This window comes from Belonocnema kinseyi, chromosome 7 (genome assembly GCF_010883055.1).
Source record: "Belonocnema kinseyi isolate 2016_QV_RU_SX_M_011 chromosome 7, B_treatae_v1, whole genome shotgun sequence".
Classification (NCBI taxonomy): domain Eukaryota; kingdom Metazoa; phylum Arthropoda; class Insecta; order Hymenoptera; family Cynipidae; genus Belonocnema; species Belonocnema kinseyi.
In genome coordinates, this window is record NC_046663.1 from 77954939 (window position 1) to 77973654 (window position 18716).

The 18716-nt window shown below is 32.2% G+C and overlaps 1 protein-coding gene across 2 annotated transcripts in view; it reads right to left on the reverse strand.

Moving 5' to 3' along the window:
* LOC117177085 (REPTOR-binding partner) overlaps positions 1–18716 on the reverse strand; it is an 84132-nt gene that overhangs the window by 25878 nt on the left and 39538 nt on the right. The window contains exons 2-3 of one of the 2 annotated variants that reach the window (XM_033367573.1): positions 12117–12210; positions 9498–9527 (exon numbers count right to left, since the gene is read on the reverse strand). In XM_033367573.1, coding sequence (XP_033223464.1) covers positions 9498–9527; positions 12117–12210 — 124 coding nt within the window. The remainder of the gene's footprint in view (positions 1–9497; positions 9528–12116; positions 12211–18716) is intronic. The other variant, XM_033367574.1, reaches the window with a different exon arrangement.

Here is an 18716-nt window from a genome sequence, read left to right on the forward strand (position 1 = left end):
TCAATCTGAAAAATCTCTATCCCTTCCACACACTACTCCTTTCTCCTGCCGAGTGAGTCACGCCTACCCCGAAAGGGAAATGGCTTAATGGTGTAATAATAACGTACGTGCGTTCTTAAATATAAAGTAGGGGTGCTAACTCTGAAGGAAAAATAAAAAGAAAAGGCGAGGGGAGACAATGAAATCACGATTAAAAGGGAATAAGGTGGCGACAAAGGTTTGTTAGATGGGAAAGAAAGTGCGATGAAAAAACGATACGATTATAAACTTTCCACTAAATGAAAGGACTTTACGTAGTAGAAATAACAGCCTCGCGGAATTACTCTGATAGCAGGAGCCGGCTAGTCAGCTTCAGCTGCAACTGTAGTTGCAGTTCACCAACCCCTCGACGCGACGCCTACACTTCGTCTTGGCAAAAGGACGGAATTGCAAAATATACCATGTTACAGATCTGGTTCGTCGTACCGCGATAGTGGAGGAAATGTTGAAAGGGGTGTGAGGGTGACCCGCATAAATATTCATCCGCAAAAGAGATAAATATTCCTCATCCATCTCGCCGAATCTGGTGCTCCTCGCACTCGGACGCCTCTGACTGCGATTTGGGAATCGAGGGACATTAGAATTTATAATTTTTGGCTGCACCGTACTTTCACCGATCATCCTGAATCGCTTAGACATAACTCGAAAAAATCAAACAGGAAATTTCTCCTAAATTATCAATCTCGGATATTCATTTGCAAAAATTGCAGGTGGCTCTGAGGTTAAGCATTGTCATTAAATTATCGTTTGAATTTATAACTTCAGATACTAAATTAATAATATTGAATATTTGTTCATTTCACCAGGCTAACTTAAAAGAATTCAAAATATTTGAATCATGTCAAACGATTTACAATTTTTTAAAGATTTCTAATTTAGAAGAGGAAATTTTTGGGGCAAAATATAATTCGGTATCTGAACAAGGCTTTTTTATTTCCCTTCTTCTAAATTATAATCAAAATTATTTTCAAAAATTTCAACTCCACGTCGAAAATTCTCTACTCAAAGTCTAAATTATAATTCATAACGAAAATTCCCTATTCCAAAGTGAAGGTTATAATTTTTTATTACGGAAATTCCCTATTCGAAACTGAAAATTATCATTCTTTACGAAAATGTCTTATTCCACGTCATCATGACATATATGTTGCAAAAATTCCCTGTCCTCCAAGTAAAAATAATAATTCTTCACCAGTTTACTATTATAATTTAGAAGTAGAGCAACGGGACGACTGAAAAAGCCCCAAAAAGAAAATATTCCAAATAGAAAATTCCTGAATTAGTTATAAAGTTCCTGATAATTTAGAATTCTTGACTCATAAGATAAGTGCGTTTTTGTTTGTGTGTGCGTGTTTGCGTGTGTGCGTGTACACGCGCGCGCGCGTGTGTGTAAACAAATATCCGACCCAGAATAATTTCAGAATTATAAAATTCCGAAATCTAAAAAACTAAAAAATTGTTTTAATAATAAGTAAATAATCAAATAAAAAATATGTTCATCAAATAAAAGTATTTTCTTATTACAAAATTTGTTTGTGTTGAATCAGGATTTTATGTATCAAATATTTTATTTTTTCTGAGATTTTTCAATGTCAGGAATTTTAGTTTTCGCAATTTCCAGTTCTCCAACAATAACTTTCTTTTTTCTAAAACTCGCAAGAGGGTTAGTTTCGAAGTCAAGAAATTGTTTATTGAAAAAAATAATAATTTTTTAACACATCCAAATTTTGATTCGGAACCAGGAATGGTTCAAATCAGAATTACAATTATTCTCCAAAATTTCTCGTTCTATACCAAACATTACCTATATCAAGATAAAATTATAATTCTGTATTGGAATTTTTTTATCGAAGCGCCGTCCCGAAATTCGGGATGAGCAAACAAATATGTGCACTATTTTGAGGTTAGGATCGGTATTCAGCCTTTTCAGCTCTTTGCCATTCCCATAATCTAAGTCTTTGTTGTACCGATGGTGTCGGTAGCCCCAGCCACATGCCACTCAAGGCTAAGATTGGGATGACTCTTGCCCGGAGAAAATTAGTACGCGATCGCGGCACTGTTCACCTGTAGGGCCGACTTGCTACAAAATTATTATTATTATTATTACACCGTTAAGTAATTTCTCTTTCGGGGTAGGCGTGACTCACTCGGTGGGGAAGGGAGTAATGTGAGGAAGGGTTTATAGAATTTTTAGATTAATCTAGAATTCTCGTGTTATTTTTTTTATTAACTATTTGCCGTCATACTTTTCTTTCCTGGCATACTTCTATAGGTTCTTTTACGTCCATCCATTTTTTCATGCAGGCTCTCGTGTTTCTGTGGCGGGAGATTTTTAAACAATTATTTTAAAAATTCGAAAAAATGTAAATATTGTTAATTTCATTCATTTTCCTATAAAATTTAAACAATTTTGTTTGATTTTTTACTCAAAAAATACTTTATATACATATTAATGCGGAACTAATTACTTATTTTCTAAACAAAACCCTAAAAAATCATTTTTATTTTATTTTTTACTTATCTGCAAGCCTTACAGGATTTGTTAAAAATGACCAATAATATTTATAATAATAACACAATTTATAATACTAACAAAATTAGAAGTTTTGAAACTTATTTTCTAATTATTTTAAAAATTTCCCGCGATTTTAAATGAATTTATTCTCATTTATTTTTTAATTGGTACACTATTTTGTCATTCATTTCTGCTCATTCGATGCTAAAACTATTTAACTTTATTCTCCCCACTAACAATGACGAAAAGCATAGCAGAACTACCGAAAAATATCATTTTTCTGATTTTCACAATGCATTTGGTCGCAAGTCGGCCCTAAAGGTAATCAGCGCCTCGATTTCGCCTGGTGGCCGCTTAGAAATTACTTATGAAATAAGCTTTTTCAATTGTCTACAAACAAGGTTAGTTTCGGGACATTAGTTAATCTGTTTTTTTATTTTCCCCAAGGTTTCGGCCAAAAATATTTTGTAGTTTGGCAGTAAAGCTGAGGAAAATTGTAACACCCATAACCTCAAAATACACACACATTAATCAAATTTAACAAAATTATTTTTTTCAATTATTCCACAAAAGAAGAGTTCGGGGACGTCCGTTAGCATGTTCGTTACCGTTCCCAAAAATTTTAAGACAAACTCTATTACTGTAGGAAAAAGCCGGGGGAACCTAACACTGGTAAAATCGATTATTTTCTTAGTATCATATGCTCTTAGATAGCACTGCATTTTCTTGCATTCTTAATGAAAAAACGCAGCTGAGGCGACCGAAATTATTTTCCCAGCCTTAAGAGAAGGTGCACTGATACGCAAAACGTGTAAAAAGTGATTTCGGAGATTCCACAATAATGATTTTTCAATTTGAATGTAAAAAGCATGCATTGTCTTTAAGATTCCTTGTCGCACGATTTTGTCTCCACTAACGAATTTCGAGGTTAAGTCCGCAGGGCCACCATTTATTAAAATGTGTGTTAAAGTGTGAGATTCGCCCTTTAAAACTACCTTAGAACGGACAAAATTCAAGTTTTACTAAGAGTTACAAGATATAAAATAAAGGCATTGAATTAATTTTTAGACCTAATAACTCTTGTTATCAAAATTTAGAAGAGAGAAATTTCAAATTCTGACAAATTCTGACTTAGAACAGGGAAAATTTTCTAATTTCCTTCTTCTGAATAATAAAAATTCTTTTCAAGCTGACGATATGTGAAGTAACAGCTCCGACAGCTCTGTTTTTCTCGTTTGTTTGCGCGATCAAAAATCATCCAAAGTGTTCGAAAATGTAAGTATCATAAACTTTAAGAATTGGTAGGTGTCACATTGCCTTTTAAGTACCTTTACAAGTGCTTGATTCGCCGACTTGGAAAGAGAGATCACGTTTAATCTCCCACCTGCAGAACACGCTTTACATTTTGAGCCTCTTTACCAACAAAAATATAGTACATGCCATAGAGGAGAGCCGTCTTCATGGCTCGGGCAATATTTTCGGAACGAGTGGTTAGGCGAAGACCCTACCTACTAGTCGTTCCGAAAATATTGCCCTCACCATAAAAAACTGTGTTCTCCTCCTTGCTATGTAATATACTTTTTTGCAAACACCCACCTCGAAATTTGGACATTACACGTCTCTAAATTGTTTTTGCAAACAACAGCGTGTGATTTGTATGAACAGAGATTTCGAATCTTTTTTAATTTAGTATTTCGTTCATCGCGGCGCTTAAATCAAACTATAACTAAAACTTCAAAATTAAATACTGGGTTATGCATTGGACATCTAGATTAACAACATTGTCTGGAAAAATGTATTTAACACTCTCGTTATTTAATAAATCGAACAAGGGAAGAAAAAATATTTAATGGGAGCATTGTATAAACAATGAAAAGGGGAAGCTTATCGCACGTTCATAAAGGAAGAAAAGCCTACTTGTAGGGGTTCAAACTTGGTTTAATCGAACTTGAGTTTCAGCAAACTTGATTTGTGGCTTGCAAGAATAATTGCTGCTGCGGCGGTTTCAGGCTGTGAGTGAAACTCCTCGGGGTTGAGAGAGGGTGCTTATCAACGAAGCCTAAAACACCAGCAGCGTAACAACAAAGAGACAGTGCGCTGGTATTCACGCGCGTATGTTGCGTAATTTTAGCAAATGGTTCATACGCCACTGGCTGTATACGCTCCGAGTCTATTAATTCGACTCCAAGGCCAACCGAAACCTCGCACAAATTCAAGTTCGACTATATTTAAGAATTATTACGATGAAAAAATACATACATAATCTATAATAAGTATACACTAGCGTCGGAAATTGTCAGCACGATCAGCAAAAATACGATAGAAAATCACGGTTGACTGAAATGTTACTACTCGTTCATAAATTGAGCGAGTAACTTTTTTTAAAAGCCTTTGAAAAGCTTGTTAGATTGCGCGCCAAATGAGCGCTAATAAGGATATCTTTTACTTTCGAAAGGAATATACTGCGCGAGAAGTTTGAAAAAAATTCAAGAATTTCTCGCTTTTTTTACCTCAATTTTAACTTGAGGAGTCACCTAGAAAAGTTATAGCAAAAATCTTCAATTCATACAAATTGTTCTCTGAATTATTATCTTTAATTTAAGCACATAAAACTTTTTAAAAACTTCACGTGTTCTCGAGATAAGCCTAAAAATGTCCAAACGTGTTTGCACCGAATTTCAGTCGCTTTAGCAGCGAGTTTGGCCGTCTGCGGTGTTCGTCGATTGAGACTACACGGAGAGAGAAATTGGCCTCCTAGCTTACCAGCCTCATGCGCCATGGCAGCACTATCGGACTAGTGGTCCTACTGTCTCTCACTGAAAGCGTGGGGGCGTCAGTGTTGGAACTTGAAGAAACAACGAATGTTGGACTCCAGGCTTCCAACTCGGAGTAACTCTGAATTCCGAGCGGCTTTGGCACCTATACTTTTATTACTTATGCCCGCACCGCATTAATCTTTCATTCTGACGAGTTGGACTGTCAGCGTCCAAGTAGTGGGCAAACCACACTACCAGTCACGCAAGAGCGTAGACCGCTGACTCGCCTACAGCGCCATTGGCCAATTTGTGGTAAGTTAGCAAGCCAAGCGCCATAAGCAAGTACCGCCACTAGTATCATCGGGAGGTTAGGAGGCCAATTTCTCTCTCCGTGTACGCAGACACGCTTGAACATTTATTGTCATATCTTCGGAACCCCTTAAATTTTTGAAATTTTATTGGCTTAAATTAAAGATAAGACTTCCGAGAATAATGTGTATGAATTTCAGGTTTTTTCTGCATTAGGGCTAATTTTACGAGTTTTTCAACGGATTTTCATACAAGTTTCTCGTTCCATTTTTGAATCAGTAGTCAGGTTTCCAATGAGCAAATGTACGAAACTGCTCCTAGATAGGCATTCGTGGCAAACAATAAAGAATTCTTGGACCTGACTCTGAATTAATATTCACTTTAGTCAGTGAAATATTAACTAAGTAAAGAAACGTTTGTATTGCTTGAAAGAAATAAGTGATTTTTGTTTCAAAATTAGGCGAATATAGTAACATGTGATTTTTAATGCAAAAATTACTTCCTTCAAAGAAATTAAATCTATCGGCTGAAGTAAATGAATATATTTCTTAGGGCGTGAAAAACAGATTCAAAGAAACTAGGTTATTAGCCCCCAAGGCATCATTGTTTTGACCTAATAATTTTCACATTTATCCCAGAGAAATGTTTAGTTTTATTTAATAAATATTAACAAATAAAATATTTCTTTTAGAGAATGCATGACTTTTTTCCTTTAAAAAATATGTATTCAACTGAAATAAACAAGTCCTTGGCACAAAGAAAAGCAACAAATGAAACGCATTTCTTGGATCCACTGATTTTTTTCAGTGTATTTAGTGTTTACTTTATTGAATGCTAATTGTTGGGCAATAGTAGGAACTACCTTATTAAAAATGGTTTTCTCTGAACTTATGCAGAATAAAACAATACACAATAGTAGCATGCATACATAATTTTTCTACTTAAATATGCAACCATCGTGCATAATACAGAGCACAGGAATAAAAAATTTCCAATAAATAATTTTATAATATTACAATAAATATAAATGCCAACAATATACAAAAAAGAAGAAAACGTCCCAGAAAATAAAAATAAGGCCCAATTTTACAAACAGAACATTCTACAAGCATTCTACAGTACATGCAATTTCAGGCTTCGAAGTAATTAAAAAAAGAAAACTAAAAAAATTATTTAAAAAGTAGCCTTTTCAAATCAGTAAAAAATTATTTTTTAAATAAAAGAATAGTCGAAAAAGTACTTTGTTTGCTTTAACTTCGTTTGGAGAGCAATCAATATTATGTTGGCCGAAAATATAAAATATTTGAAATCGAAAACGGCTAGTGATGAACCGTTGCTATGTGTTATCGCAAATAAAATATCTTTAATGACTTTTTAAAATAAAAAAATAGTCCTACGGTGTCGCAAGAGTTGAACAATGTTTAATTTCCAGAATTAAAAAAACAAATTCCTGTAAATTAGGAAAGTATGGTAATTTTTTTTAATCTGCAGTCTTTAATACAAAATAATAATCACAAATAAAAATAAAAAACGTGACTTTTGTTTAAGTTACAATTTTCTGTGAAGAAGCAAAAATTTCATTTTTTAAGATTCGGTTAATTTTTACTTTTTTTAAATTTTTTTTTTCGAAGTGTCTCGTCATCTATTTTTCATAAGCTTGGCTAGTAATCCCGAATTTTCGGGTCGACTAGTCCATTCACTTTTTGAACTCCCCCACTTTTTCTAGACAACTAGACAGAGCTAGATAAATAAGGCATCATTTTCTTAGATCTTAAGACATTTTTTCTCAGATATTACATTTATATTTATTAAAAATTTATAAATTTAATGTTTTATGACTTTTTGTAAAGGCTGTAAAGTCAAAGAAAACATGCTTTAAGGTCTAAGGAAATTATAGCTTGGCTTATTCAGTACGTTGGTAGAATCAATTTTGTATATCACTTTACTTAAAAAATATCGTTTAGCAAACAAAAAAGTAGAAAAAACGTAAACTTGTTAGAAAGAATTTAAAAAAATACAAAAGTGTGCAACTTCGAAGCCTGCACTTCTTATCATTACCTGGATATAGAATTTCACTTGAAGAACGTACACTGTTAAAAATTTATGTTGGAAACTTCCACTACATGTATTGGAATTTTTTTCCGAAACTTAAGGCAACGCTACAATACATAATGTTGTAGTTTTCAAATGCTGGCGTTGGTATGGTACCTCACATGTATTGGAGTTTTACAATACAAGTCCAGTAACCAGTAACACTTCTATATCATACTTGAGGTTGGATATCTCGACACCATTTGACGCGAAAAATTAAAAAAAAAAATATATATATAAATCATTTTTCATGAAACTTGTTCCTGAATAAAAAAAATTTATGTCGGAGCCAAAACTTTGGTTAATATATGTATAGTATATAACGTGCGTATTCGTTGAATTCAAGGAATTCGTGAAATTGAAGGAATTAGTGAAATTCACAGAATTTACGGAATTCACGCAATTTAGATAACACCCGGAATTCGAAGGATTTACGAAATTGAAAGAATATATAGAAATTACTGAGTTCAAGAAATTTACAGAATTCAACGAATTCACGGAATTCAAGAAATTCATGGAATTCAAGAAATTCATAGAATTCGTGGAATTCGGGAATTCAAGGCATTCGTAGAATTCATGAAATAAAAGTAATTCATGGAATCTAAATAATTCACGAAATTCTCATAATTCGAGGACTCCAAAGAATTGACGGAATGTACTGAATTCAAGGAATTCATGAAATTCAAAAAATTCAAGGAATTCATGAAATCCGAGAAATTCAAGAAAAATACGGAATTCATGGGTTCCATGAAATTCGAAAAATTGAAGAAAAACACGGAATTCATGAACTTCACGGAATTTACTTGGTTCGTGAAATGCAAGGAATTCATCGAATTTACGGAATTCATGAAATTCACGGAATCCATGAAATTCACAGAATTCAGAAATTCACAGAAATCAGGAATTCATGAAATTCGTGAAATTAACTGAATTTGAGGAATGCATGGAATCAATGGACATCTACGATTTCAGTTAATTCCTTGAATTCCTTGAACTTCCTTTGATTGCTTGAATTTATTAAATTCCTTGAAGTTATTAAATTCCCTGAATTTCTTAAATTCGCTGAATTCCTGTAACTCCTTGAATTCCTTAAATTCTCTGAATTTCTTTAATTCCTTTAACTCCATGAATTTCATGAATCCCATAAATTTGGTGAATTCCTTCAATTCCATGAATTGCGCAAATTCCTTTAATTCCATGAATACCGCGAATTCCGTAATTTTCATGAATTTTGTGAATCTCGTGAATTCTGTGAATTTTCTCAATTCCGTGAATTCCTTCAATTGCATGAATTTCGCGAATTCTGTGAATTTCGTAAATTCCTAGAATTGCATACATTTCGTGAATTACTTCATTTCTATGAATTGTAAAATTCCGTGTTTTCCATGAATGGAAGTCCATGAATTTCGTGATTTCCATTCATTCCGTGAATTCTGTGAACTGTTTGTGTACAATTCTCGTTTTACAAATGCTCTAATACATGTATTGGAATGCTGGACGGTGACTTCAATTCAGTTTGGTCATTTCAATACTATGTTTGCAATTTTACCTTACGCTTGTATTGTAGAAGTGTTGTAGACGTGTTGTAGAATTCTAAAATTTTTAACAATGTACGTGCTAAATATGAAAGAGTATGTTAATCGAAATGTTGATCTGAAGTAGTAACACTGCCCATAAACTCAGAACCAACCAAGAATTTCATTCCATCCAGATTCAATTCCATAAAATACATATTTCAACAAAATACTATAAATAAAAAAATGACATAGAATAAGAAAAATATGTACCTATAGCTTCGTGTCGCTTTCTCTGCATCCCTTAAATAGGAAAGCATCAGATAGTATGAATGTCGATCTTTCCAAAACGAGAATTGGATAAGAGAGCATTAATTAATTATGTAAGAGAAAACACGAATAATTGCTGTCACAGTCACACCTTTGTCAGATTTTTATTGGATATATTTTAACTCTCAAATTTAGTTCCCTTGTTTCTTACATAATTAATGAACGCCTAAGGAAGATTTTATCAAAACTGCGCTTCTATCGTTATGCAAAAATGTTTCTAACCATTTCTGATGAAAATTTTGATAAAAAAGTTGATGAATAACTTGAGCGAATTAACTTAGAAAAAGATATTATCAAAAATAGGAACGCAGTAATTTACCATCATTCCTTATTATTCTAAGTACACTGAGAAGAAAATAGCTGAACCAAATAATATTGTGTCATTTTAAAAGTTTCTTGATCACGCACATTTTTCATATATTTTGGAACTCCTCAAATTAAAAGAATGAAGGAAATGAAAAGTATCTGGCAGCGCGCCATCTATTTGAACCACACCATAAACTTTTCACTAGATTCGCCGCAAATTAAATTTTTTAAACCCGCATACGTGACGCCTCAAGTTTTATCGCATTGGCTTGCAATTTGGAAACTTTTCCCTAGATGGGAGTCCATATAGTCTGACAACTTTTCCATCAGTTTTTTTTCATCTTCGACATCAGAAGTTACTATCGAAAAAGTATTTTTTCTGATAGAAACGAGTATCAACTATAGATTCCTTATTTTATATACATATTTCAGTGAAAATTTTCAAATAACAGGGTGGCTTAAAAACTTCCTTTTCATAACTCCCTGATTTTCCCTAATTTTTCATTTTCCCTTGCCATTATTATTTAAAAAGCAATATTCTAATATTGTAACAATTTTAATATATAATCTTTTATAAATGTTATATATTTTCTAAAGTGTTTTATTTTCAGGACCAACACTGGCTAGTTTCTGAACCCAAAAGTAACTAATATGCATTCATAATGCGACTAATATTCTTTTAAATTTAAAAGAATTTAAAATAATTACATTCATTAGAATTAAAAAAATTACAAGTTACATTCAAAATAATCAAGGGTGAAATACAAATTAATTCAAATAGATGGCAAAAATCTTTGAAAATCTTTGAAACCCTACGAAATTCCTCGCTGGTTGGAATCTTTTAATATCATCATGCCTTATAGCTTCTGTAAAATCGTTCCTTTTCTTCGGAAACTCTAGTAAATTATTTACAAGCGTTGCAAATTTTGTTTAAATCCCTTAAACAATCAGAGAAAAAAAATGGTCTTGTAACAAAAGTATCGCCTCTTATCTGTTTTGTTTTGAACAACATGAATATCTTTCTTACACAAACAGAAACATTTGGCTGCAAGATTAGGTGAAGTTAGTCGCATACGTAAAATTGTTAGTACAAAAAGATTCCTGTTGAGACAAAGGAAAATCCTCCCAACCTTAAATTTAAGAGAAAATTTCATTTACATCAAGAAATATTCTTTTGTCGCAAGAAGGAATTTCTTTGACTGAAATGATTAAAATTCTTGGAAATCCTTTGAAATATGTTAAATCTCTTAAGATTCCTTAGAATCTTAAAAAAACAACTAAAATCGTTAAAATCCTTGGATACCCCTTCAAATTATTGAAATGTAATGGAAATTATTCTAAAATCTTTTGACATACCTTGAACTATTTGCAAAATTTTCAAGTCCTACGACATCACTTAATTCTTGTGCATAAATTTTGTGAAATCCATTAAAATAATACGAGATTCCGTGACATTACATGAAATCTGATATTTCCTATAACATGAAAATTTATTAAAATATCTGGAGAGCTTTTCCTTAAAATGATTGAAATCTTCAGAAATGTTATAAAATCTCTTGAATTTTGTTTTTTATTATTATAAAACCTTATAGATATATAGACCCTAAAACATTATTCGATATCTTCCGAAATTCTAGTATCTGCTTTAAAACCCGATGACAATGTTTTAAGATCCCTTAAAGTCATTAAAAAAAAAAGTGACTTTATCTTTAAAAAGTGACTAAAATGTGATTTGAGAAAGAAGAATGATTAAAAACGACTGGGTGGGAGCCCCGATTAGTCTTGACATTTACTTAGTGCTTCTTGCAGGAATTCCCTGAATTTTCGTTTTTTGTTTCAAAATCTGGAACTTTTCCCTAACCAAAAAAATTTCTTAACTGTTCCCTGACATGCGACAACCCTGTCTAAATCTATAATAAAAGATCCAGCTATTCTCACAAAAATTTCGTAACACATGGCCACGGCCTGTTAACATTGAAATATGAAAATTTTAAACTTACGAAAGATAAACGTGTAAGTAGTGAATCGTGTAAATTCAAAAAAAGAGACCGATGAGATGAATGTTTGATCTTTTTATGATTTCGACATTCCTATTAGACAAATTTTAATATTATAAGTGGATAATCGTTATTAAATAACATTTTATATTTGAAATGGAGTGATTCAGCTTTAGCAACAAAATAAAAACATTTTCTCGCATTTAAGAAAACTGTCAACTATTCTTCTCAGTGTATTGAAAACATTCTTTTAGCTCACCGAGCTTCGCTTTCATGTCCGTCTTGTCAGACGCCTTCCTTCCGGGCTTACGTCCTCGCTTGCCCCCCTCTTTCCGGTCACCACGAGAGCCCTCCTGAAAAATGAAAATAAAATGTCAGTAACGGGTAACTTTTTGTAAATCACTCTCATCCTATGGGTTAGAGTGAACCCTATGGATGTTGTAATAGGGGAAAAAACTTGTTGAACCTATTTGACAAATTTAAATTAGTGCCAATAATAGCATAAACTTCAGAAAATAGTACCAAATAGTTTCATGCAGTTTTTTAAATATTAAATCGAGGTGTTAGGGAGTGTCCATTAATTATACGCAAGGCTTTATGGCCCAAAGTTTCTATTTTATTTAAAAATTTAAAATGTATTATCCTTATGCGCCTGGTTTTCGCTCAGATTTATGCGTACAACAGGCAAAGCTAACACGACCCTCTCTGCATGGTCCGCTTTGCCAGGCACATTAAAAGAGCACTTTTTTAATTTTAAAACAAAATAGAAACAGTTTTACTAAAACAAAGCTTTAAGAAAAAAGAGAATAATATTTGGAATACGCATAGACAATAATTAGACCTAAATATTCGACAGTTTCACTGTGCAATCTACCTCCGCAAAAATGGATTCCAAGACATGTCCCTAAAAAATGTAGAACTCCCTTGAAATTATTTATTGGCCAAAATGCGGCAAGTTACATCTGCGGAATCTCATTCGGAAAAAATTAGTCCATCTCTCGAACTTTATCTTTATCCGAATGAGAGATGTGATTTGCCGCGCATTTTCCAATATTTCTTAGAATTCACATTTTCCGAATGAGAGATGCCACAATGTGACTTGACGCAAATGTGACTTGCTCTAATATGACTTATCGAGGGTTGACATTATCCAAAACCCAAGAATCATGGTGAATTTTTTTATGTGGAGATTGCAGCGATAGTTAATAACAATTAAGCATATAAATTAACTAAATTTAATTTTGACTAAGTTATGATTTTTCAAAACTCGCAAAAAACGAGTTTTTTTCATCACTGAATGAAACTATAATTTTTTAATTTTTTGAAGTGAATTTCGATTGGCTTAAAGTGAATAATCAACACATTACTTTCATTTTAATGTAAAATGAGATGTTTTCAATGATTAAACTTTGGAATTTTAGATGTTCTTAACCCAAAAAAAACCGACTCAACATTTTTTGTAAAATGTTAATAATAATAGACAGACCAGTTGAAACTTTTTTTATTATTATCGCCCTAATCTCTAAATAAAAAATTCCACCATCATTTATGCCGCCACAGAAAAAAAATGTGAAAATTTCTAAAACTAAAAAAATTTATAGTAACCAAAAAATAAAAAGAAATAAAAAATTGTATTCCACCGTAATTACAAAAGGCATCATGACGAGCCTCAACCAACTTCAATTAATTCTTCTTACTTAACGTTAGTTCGTAGCAGGATTTAATTCAATCATGTTTCCCGAATATTTTAAGTCAGAAATGAAAAAAATTGATTAAGAATTTGTTATTAATCAAATTTTAATTCTTCGACTTTTTTGAATAAAAGATTTTAATTATGTGCACACAATGATACAGAAAATATTTAGTTACAAAGACCCTACAAACTTTTCTGTCAAACGAAAACTAGGACTTCTGTAGAGGATCTTGTAGCGCAAATAGGGCTTTTTGAAGGTTCGTTAAGCTGGCAGGACCACATTGCAAAAAAGGACTGAAAACCTATAGGGAATTTAGGGCTCATTTAGGGCTAATTTGATGCCCCATTGCCAAATTTAATACTCTTCATTTAAACAAAAAAACCGGTTGTCATGCTAACTTAACGTTAAAATAGCAGGACCACACGCAGTAAAAAACTATTTTTTCAAAATTTCTTTGCTCTGTAATTTAGGGCTCATTTAGGGCTCACTTAATGCCCTATTGTGAAATTTAATGGTCCGCAATTTTTCGAAAAAACCTGTGGTCATGCTAGCTTAACGTTAACCTGGCAGGACCACCACACAGAGAAAAAAACGACTCAGGCATTATTTCTTTCCACAATGATTTAGGGCTCATTCAGGGCTCTGGCAATATGATAATGAAATTTTTTTTTAATTGTTTAAAAAATTTTATTTAAACAATTCTAGTAAAAATGAATTAAACAAATTTCTTCTTCAGCCCTATATTAAGGCTCACTTAGGGCTCCATGAGTATAATATTTAAATTCAACAAAAAATTGTTTAAACAAATTAAACACAAAAAATTATTTTATTTTTGTTTCTTTTGCATAATTTCAGGCTCATTTAAGGCTCCTGAAATATCATCGACCGAAGATCGTGCGATATTTCCTTGCGCCACCTTAACGTTATAAAAAATACGTGAAGAAAACCTTAAAACCCTTTTTTACTCCTCGCATAATTTAGGGCTCCTTTAGGATTGATTTAGGCCGATATTCCCAAATTTTGGGTTCAAGTATTTTGTAAAAATAGATACCACTGGCCCAAATTAGTCCTAAATGAGCCCTAACTTATGCGAGGAGTAAAAAAGGGTTTTATGGTTTTCTTCGTGTATTTTTTATAACGATAAGGTATACAACACCATATATAATAAAAAAAGGGAAAGGAAATATCGCGCGACCTTCGGTCGATGATAAGACAGGAGCCTTAAATGAGCCTGAAACTATGAAAGAGAAAAGAAAAAAAATTTTTGTGAATTTGTTTGAACGAAAATTGTTTAAACTTTTTAGAAATGTTTAATTATCATACTCCTAGAGCCCTAAATGAGCCCTAAATTATTCTATAACGTGAGTTTTCTGTAAAATAATTTTTATTACGTTTTACAGCAATTTTAAACCAACTTATTGTTAAGCAAACACTATTTTTTACAACAAAATACCCTAAATTATGCGAGGAGTAAAAATTGGTTTTATGATTTTGTTCACGTATTTTTTTATAATGTTAAGGTAGTGCAACACCATATGCAGGGTGATTTTTTTAACTTGAAACTTTTAAATATCATTTAAGATTTCGAACTTGCCCCCACCCACAGAAGAGGGTGTGGGGGAACCGATTTTAACATCAGTGTATGTACTCCTCAGGGTGATTTAATTTTGATTCATAACATTTTTTCAATGAGTGCCTATTTTTCGAGATATTTAAAAGTTTCAGGTCAAAAAAATCACCCTGTAAAACAAAAAAAAGGCAAAGAAAATATCGCAAGACTTTCAGTTGATGATATTTCAGGAGCCTTAAATGAGCCTGAAATTGTGCAAGAGAAATGAAAAGAAAATAATTTGTTTGTGGTAGATTTGTTTCAACAATAATTGTTTAAAAAATGTTTTATTCAATTCAAATATCGAGCCCTAAGTGAGCCTTAACATAGGGTAGAAGAAGAAATTTGTTTAATTCATTTTTACTATAATTGTTTAAACAAAAATTATTTAAACAATTAATTTTAAACTTTTCATTATCATATTGCCAGAGCCCTAAATGAGCCCTAAATTATTGTGGAAAGAAATAATGCCTGAGTCGTTTTTTTCTCTGTATGTTCCTGCTATCTTAACGTTAAGCTAGCATGGCCACAGGTTTTTTTGTTTAAATGAAGAGCACTAAATTTGGCAATGGGGCATTAAATTAGCCCTAAATGAGCCCTAAATTCCTTATAGGTTTTCAGTTCATTTTTGCAATGTGGTCCTGCCAGCTTAACGGACCTCTTTGACCCTATACTTATTAAAAATGCTTACAAAACAAAAGCTCTGCAGAATTCAATTAGGGATCATTCACAAACAACGTAACGCGTTTTTCTTTTTTCCATGTCGCTGTATCACTGTTCACTTCACGGAAATTATATTTTTATCTTTATTTGAACAAAAGAAAAACGCATTACGTAGTGTGTGAATGATACCTTATATGATGTTGCACAAATATTTTGTGCCAAGAAGAAACAAAATTGATCCAGCTCTTTTTTTCCCAACAACAAATTTTAATTATATAGTAAAAAGTTCCTATAAATGATTGTGGCAAACGAAAACTAAATCTTCTATAGAGGTTTCTGTAGCACAAATAGGGCTCCCAAAACCTCTATAAAAAAGCCCAGTTTTTGTTTTACACAAAAATCTAAAGGACCTTTTTTTACTTAATATTCTACACACAATTACGTAACTAAGACTGAAATTTTGAATAAAAAAAAATTTGAATTTTCAACAAAAGGGCTCGATTCATTTTTTCCTTGTTGGCTCAAAATATCTAAGCAACATTAGATAATTGGAACTTGTTGGAGTTTTTGTTGAATAAGATTTCCAATAACCCTAGGGACAGAAAGACCTATGTTCTCAACAAAAAATCTATAGAAGGCCCAGTTTTTGTTTGACACCAAAGGTTATAGGAACTCCTTTACTAGATATTTTATTTATAAAAAAGGCCCCTCAATAAAATTTTTTTTTATCAGAAAGAAACAAAATCTCTCAAAATTCCAATTTTCCAAAAAAGGGGTAAATCAATTTTTTTTAAATTTCTTACTTAAAATATACGGGCAAATCGAAGAATGACATCCTGCAAAGAACTGGCGTTGAGTAAGGATTATTTCATAGTCGGGATTTAATGGGCCATAATTCGATAGCTTCGGTCCGCCTTATATTAAGTAAATCCAAAGTGTAGTTTAAGACAATTGTATCACATTCAAAAACTGTTATATCCTATTAAAGCTGAAAATAAAAGACATTTTTTCACTCGACCCTAATCCCTAAGGAGTTTTGACCTCACTAAAGAACTAAGTTTATGCCCTGGACATTGAAAAATATAAACAGGAAATACAAAAATATTGCGGACACCTGGGAAATTCAAGCACTAAGCGTTGTCTCCCAGGAACGTGGTTATATCTCTACATTGTCTCCATGGTAAAAATAGGTGAAAACGAATAACCCGCTTTGGTCATTGAAAAACCGGACATTGAAAAGTGTCGGTTACTTCCAGTTCTGTGCGACGGGACGCTCGTACGATAACCTGGGGACTGAACTAGGGTCTCTAAAATCTTTTTCCCCCTCGTAAAGAAAGATGAGTATAGTCAGCAAGGAAGGTAAAATGGACTTTTAAAGGTGGCCTCAGAAAATAACGATTTTCAGATTGAAATTGTGAAAGATGTAGAGCCGTATAAATATCGGATAATGTTCTACTTAAATTCTGAGGACAATGGAATACATTCTTACACGAAAAAAAATGTTTTGCTAAACCAGCGATAATTATCCTTGATTCCACATGAAAATCGATTTTTTGGAAAAAGTAAAGGACACCAAAAATGATTATTAGTGCCCAGAAGATACTAAAAAAGCCCAAGATTCTGAGCTATGAAGAATACCGAAATTCAATTGTGGGGGTATCACCTCAATGGATCTTATGTAGCTACAAATATTGTTAGGAACGAACTAACTTTAGTGGTCAAATTATTAAAGCAGGGATTTGCAGCAGAATTTCTTGTAAGGATATTACTATTAAATCAAAAACCTCGTTCATAATCAGACATTTCATTGATTTAAATCTATTTATTCTAGAACTGGTCGCCAAGTTCTGTTCAGAAGCAGAACGCATTACATTTTTGTATATACATTTTTTTAAGTTTAACAGTTTTTCCAGAATTTTAAATCTGTTCAATGGTTTCGCAAACCACTATTATGGTCGTAATACCATTACGACCAAATATTATCAGAATTTTGTATGATGAATTCCTGACCATTTTTTCGCGGTTGTAGAAAATTCTTTATAGAAAATCAGAACAAGAAACTCAGTATAGAAATAATGTTAAATACTAAGTTCTATTGCAATGGAAAAGACTAAATTAGTCAGAAATACGTATTTTTACTTAAATAAGTACTATACTTATAAGTTCTAATACTTAAAATCTAGCAATAAGTTCTTATATATTAATATTATGGAAAAGTTTTAACTCTCTTGACATCTTTTAAAACGCTTTAAGCCTTTAAAAATTCCTTGAAAAGCCTTAAAATATTCTAAAAGCTCATGAAATCCTAAACATTTCTGCTAACCCGCATAAAATTCTTTAAAATAATTTGAAATATAAGGACAGACTTCCAAAAATTGGTTAGATCCGTCAGAATTAATTTAATAATTTTGAAAACCCGTAAAATCTCATAAAGTTTTAAATAATTTGAAATGCATTATAATTTTCTTAAACTTTTGAAAATTACTAAAAATCCTTATCCCATTGAAATCTTTTAAAAAATTCTGCAATCCTTAAAAATTTTCTGCAATTCCTTAAAATGTTTAGAAATAATGTGAAATCTCGGCGTGAAATCCTTTCATAAATCATGAAATCTCAAAGGTTTTTGAAAATCCCTTGAAATATTCTTGAATTACCTGAAATCCTTAGAGAACCTGTGAAATCGCTTAAAATGTATTAAAGTTCCTTGCAATACTTTTGAGAGTGAGAATGCCTCAAATATTTTGACATACTTCGCAATTTCTAAAAATTCTTTGAAATCTTTGGAAACTTTAAAATTTTTATGATATGCCCTGAAAAATTTTCGAAACATATTGAAAACGCATTAAATTTTTTTAAATCTCTCGAATTCCTCAGAAATCTTCTTAAATCGAAT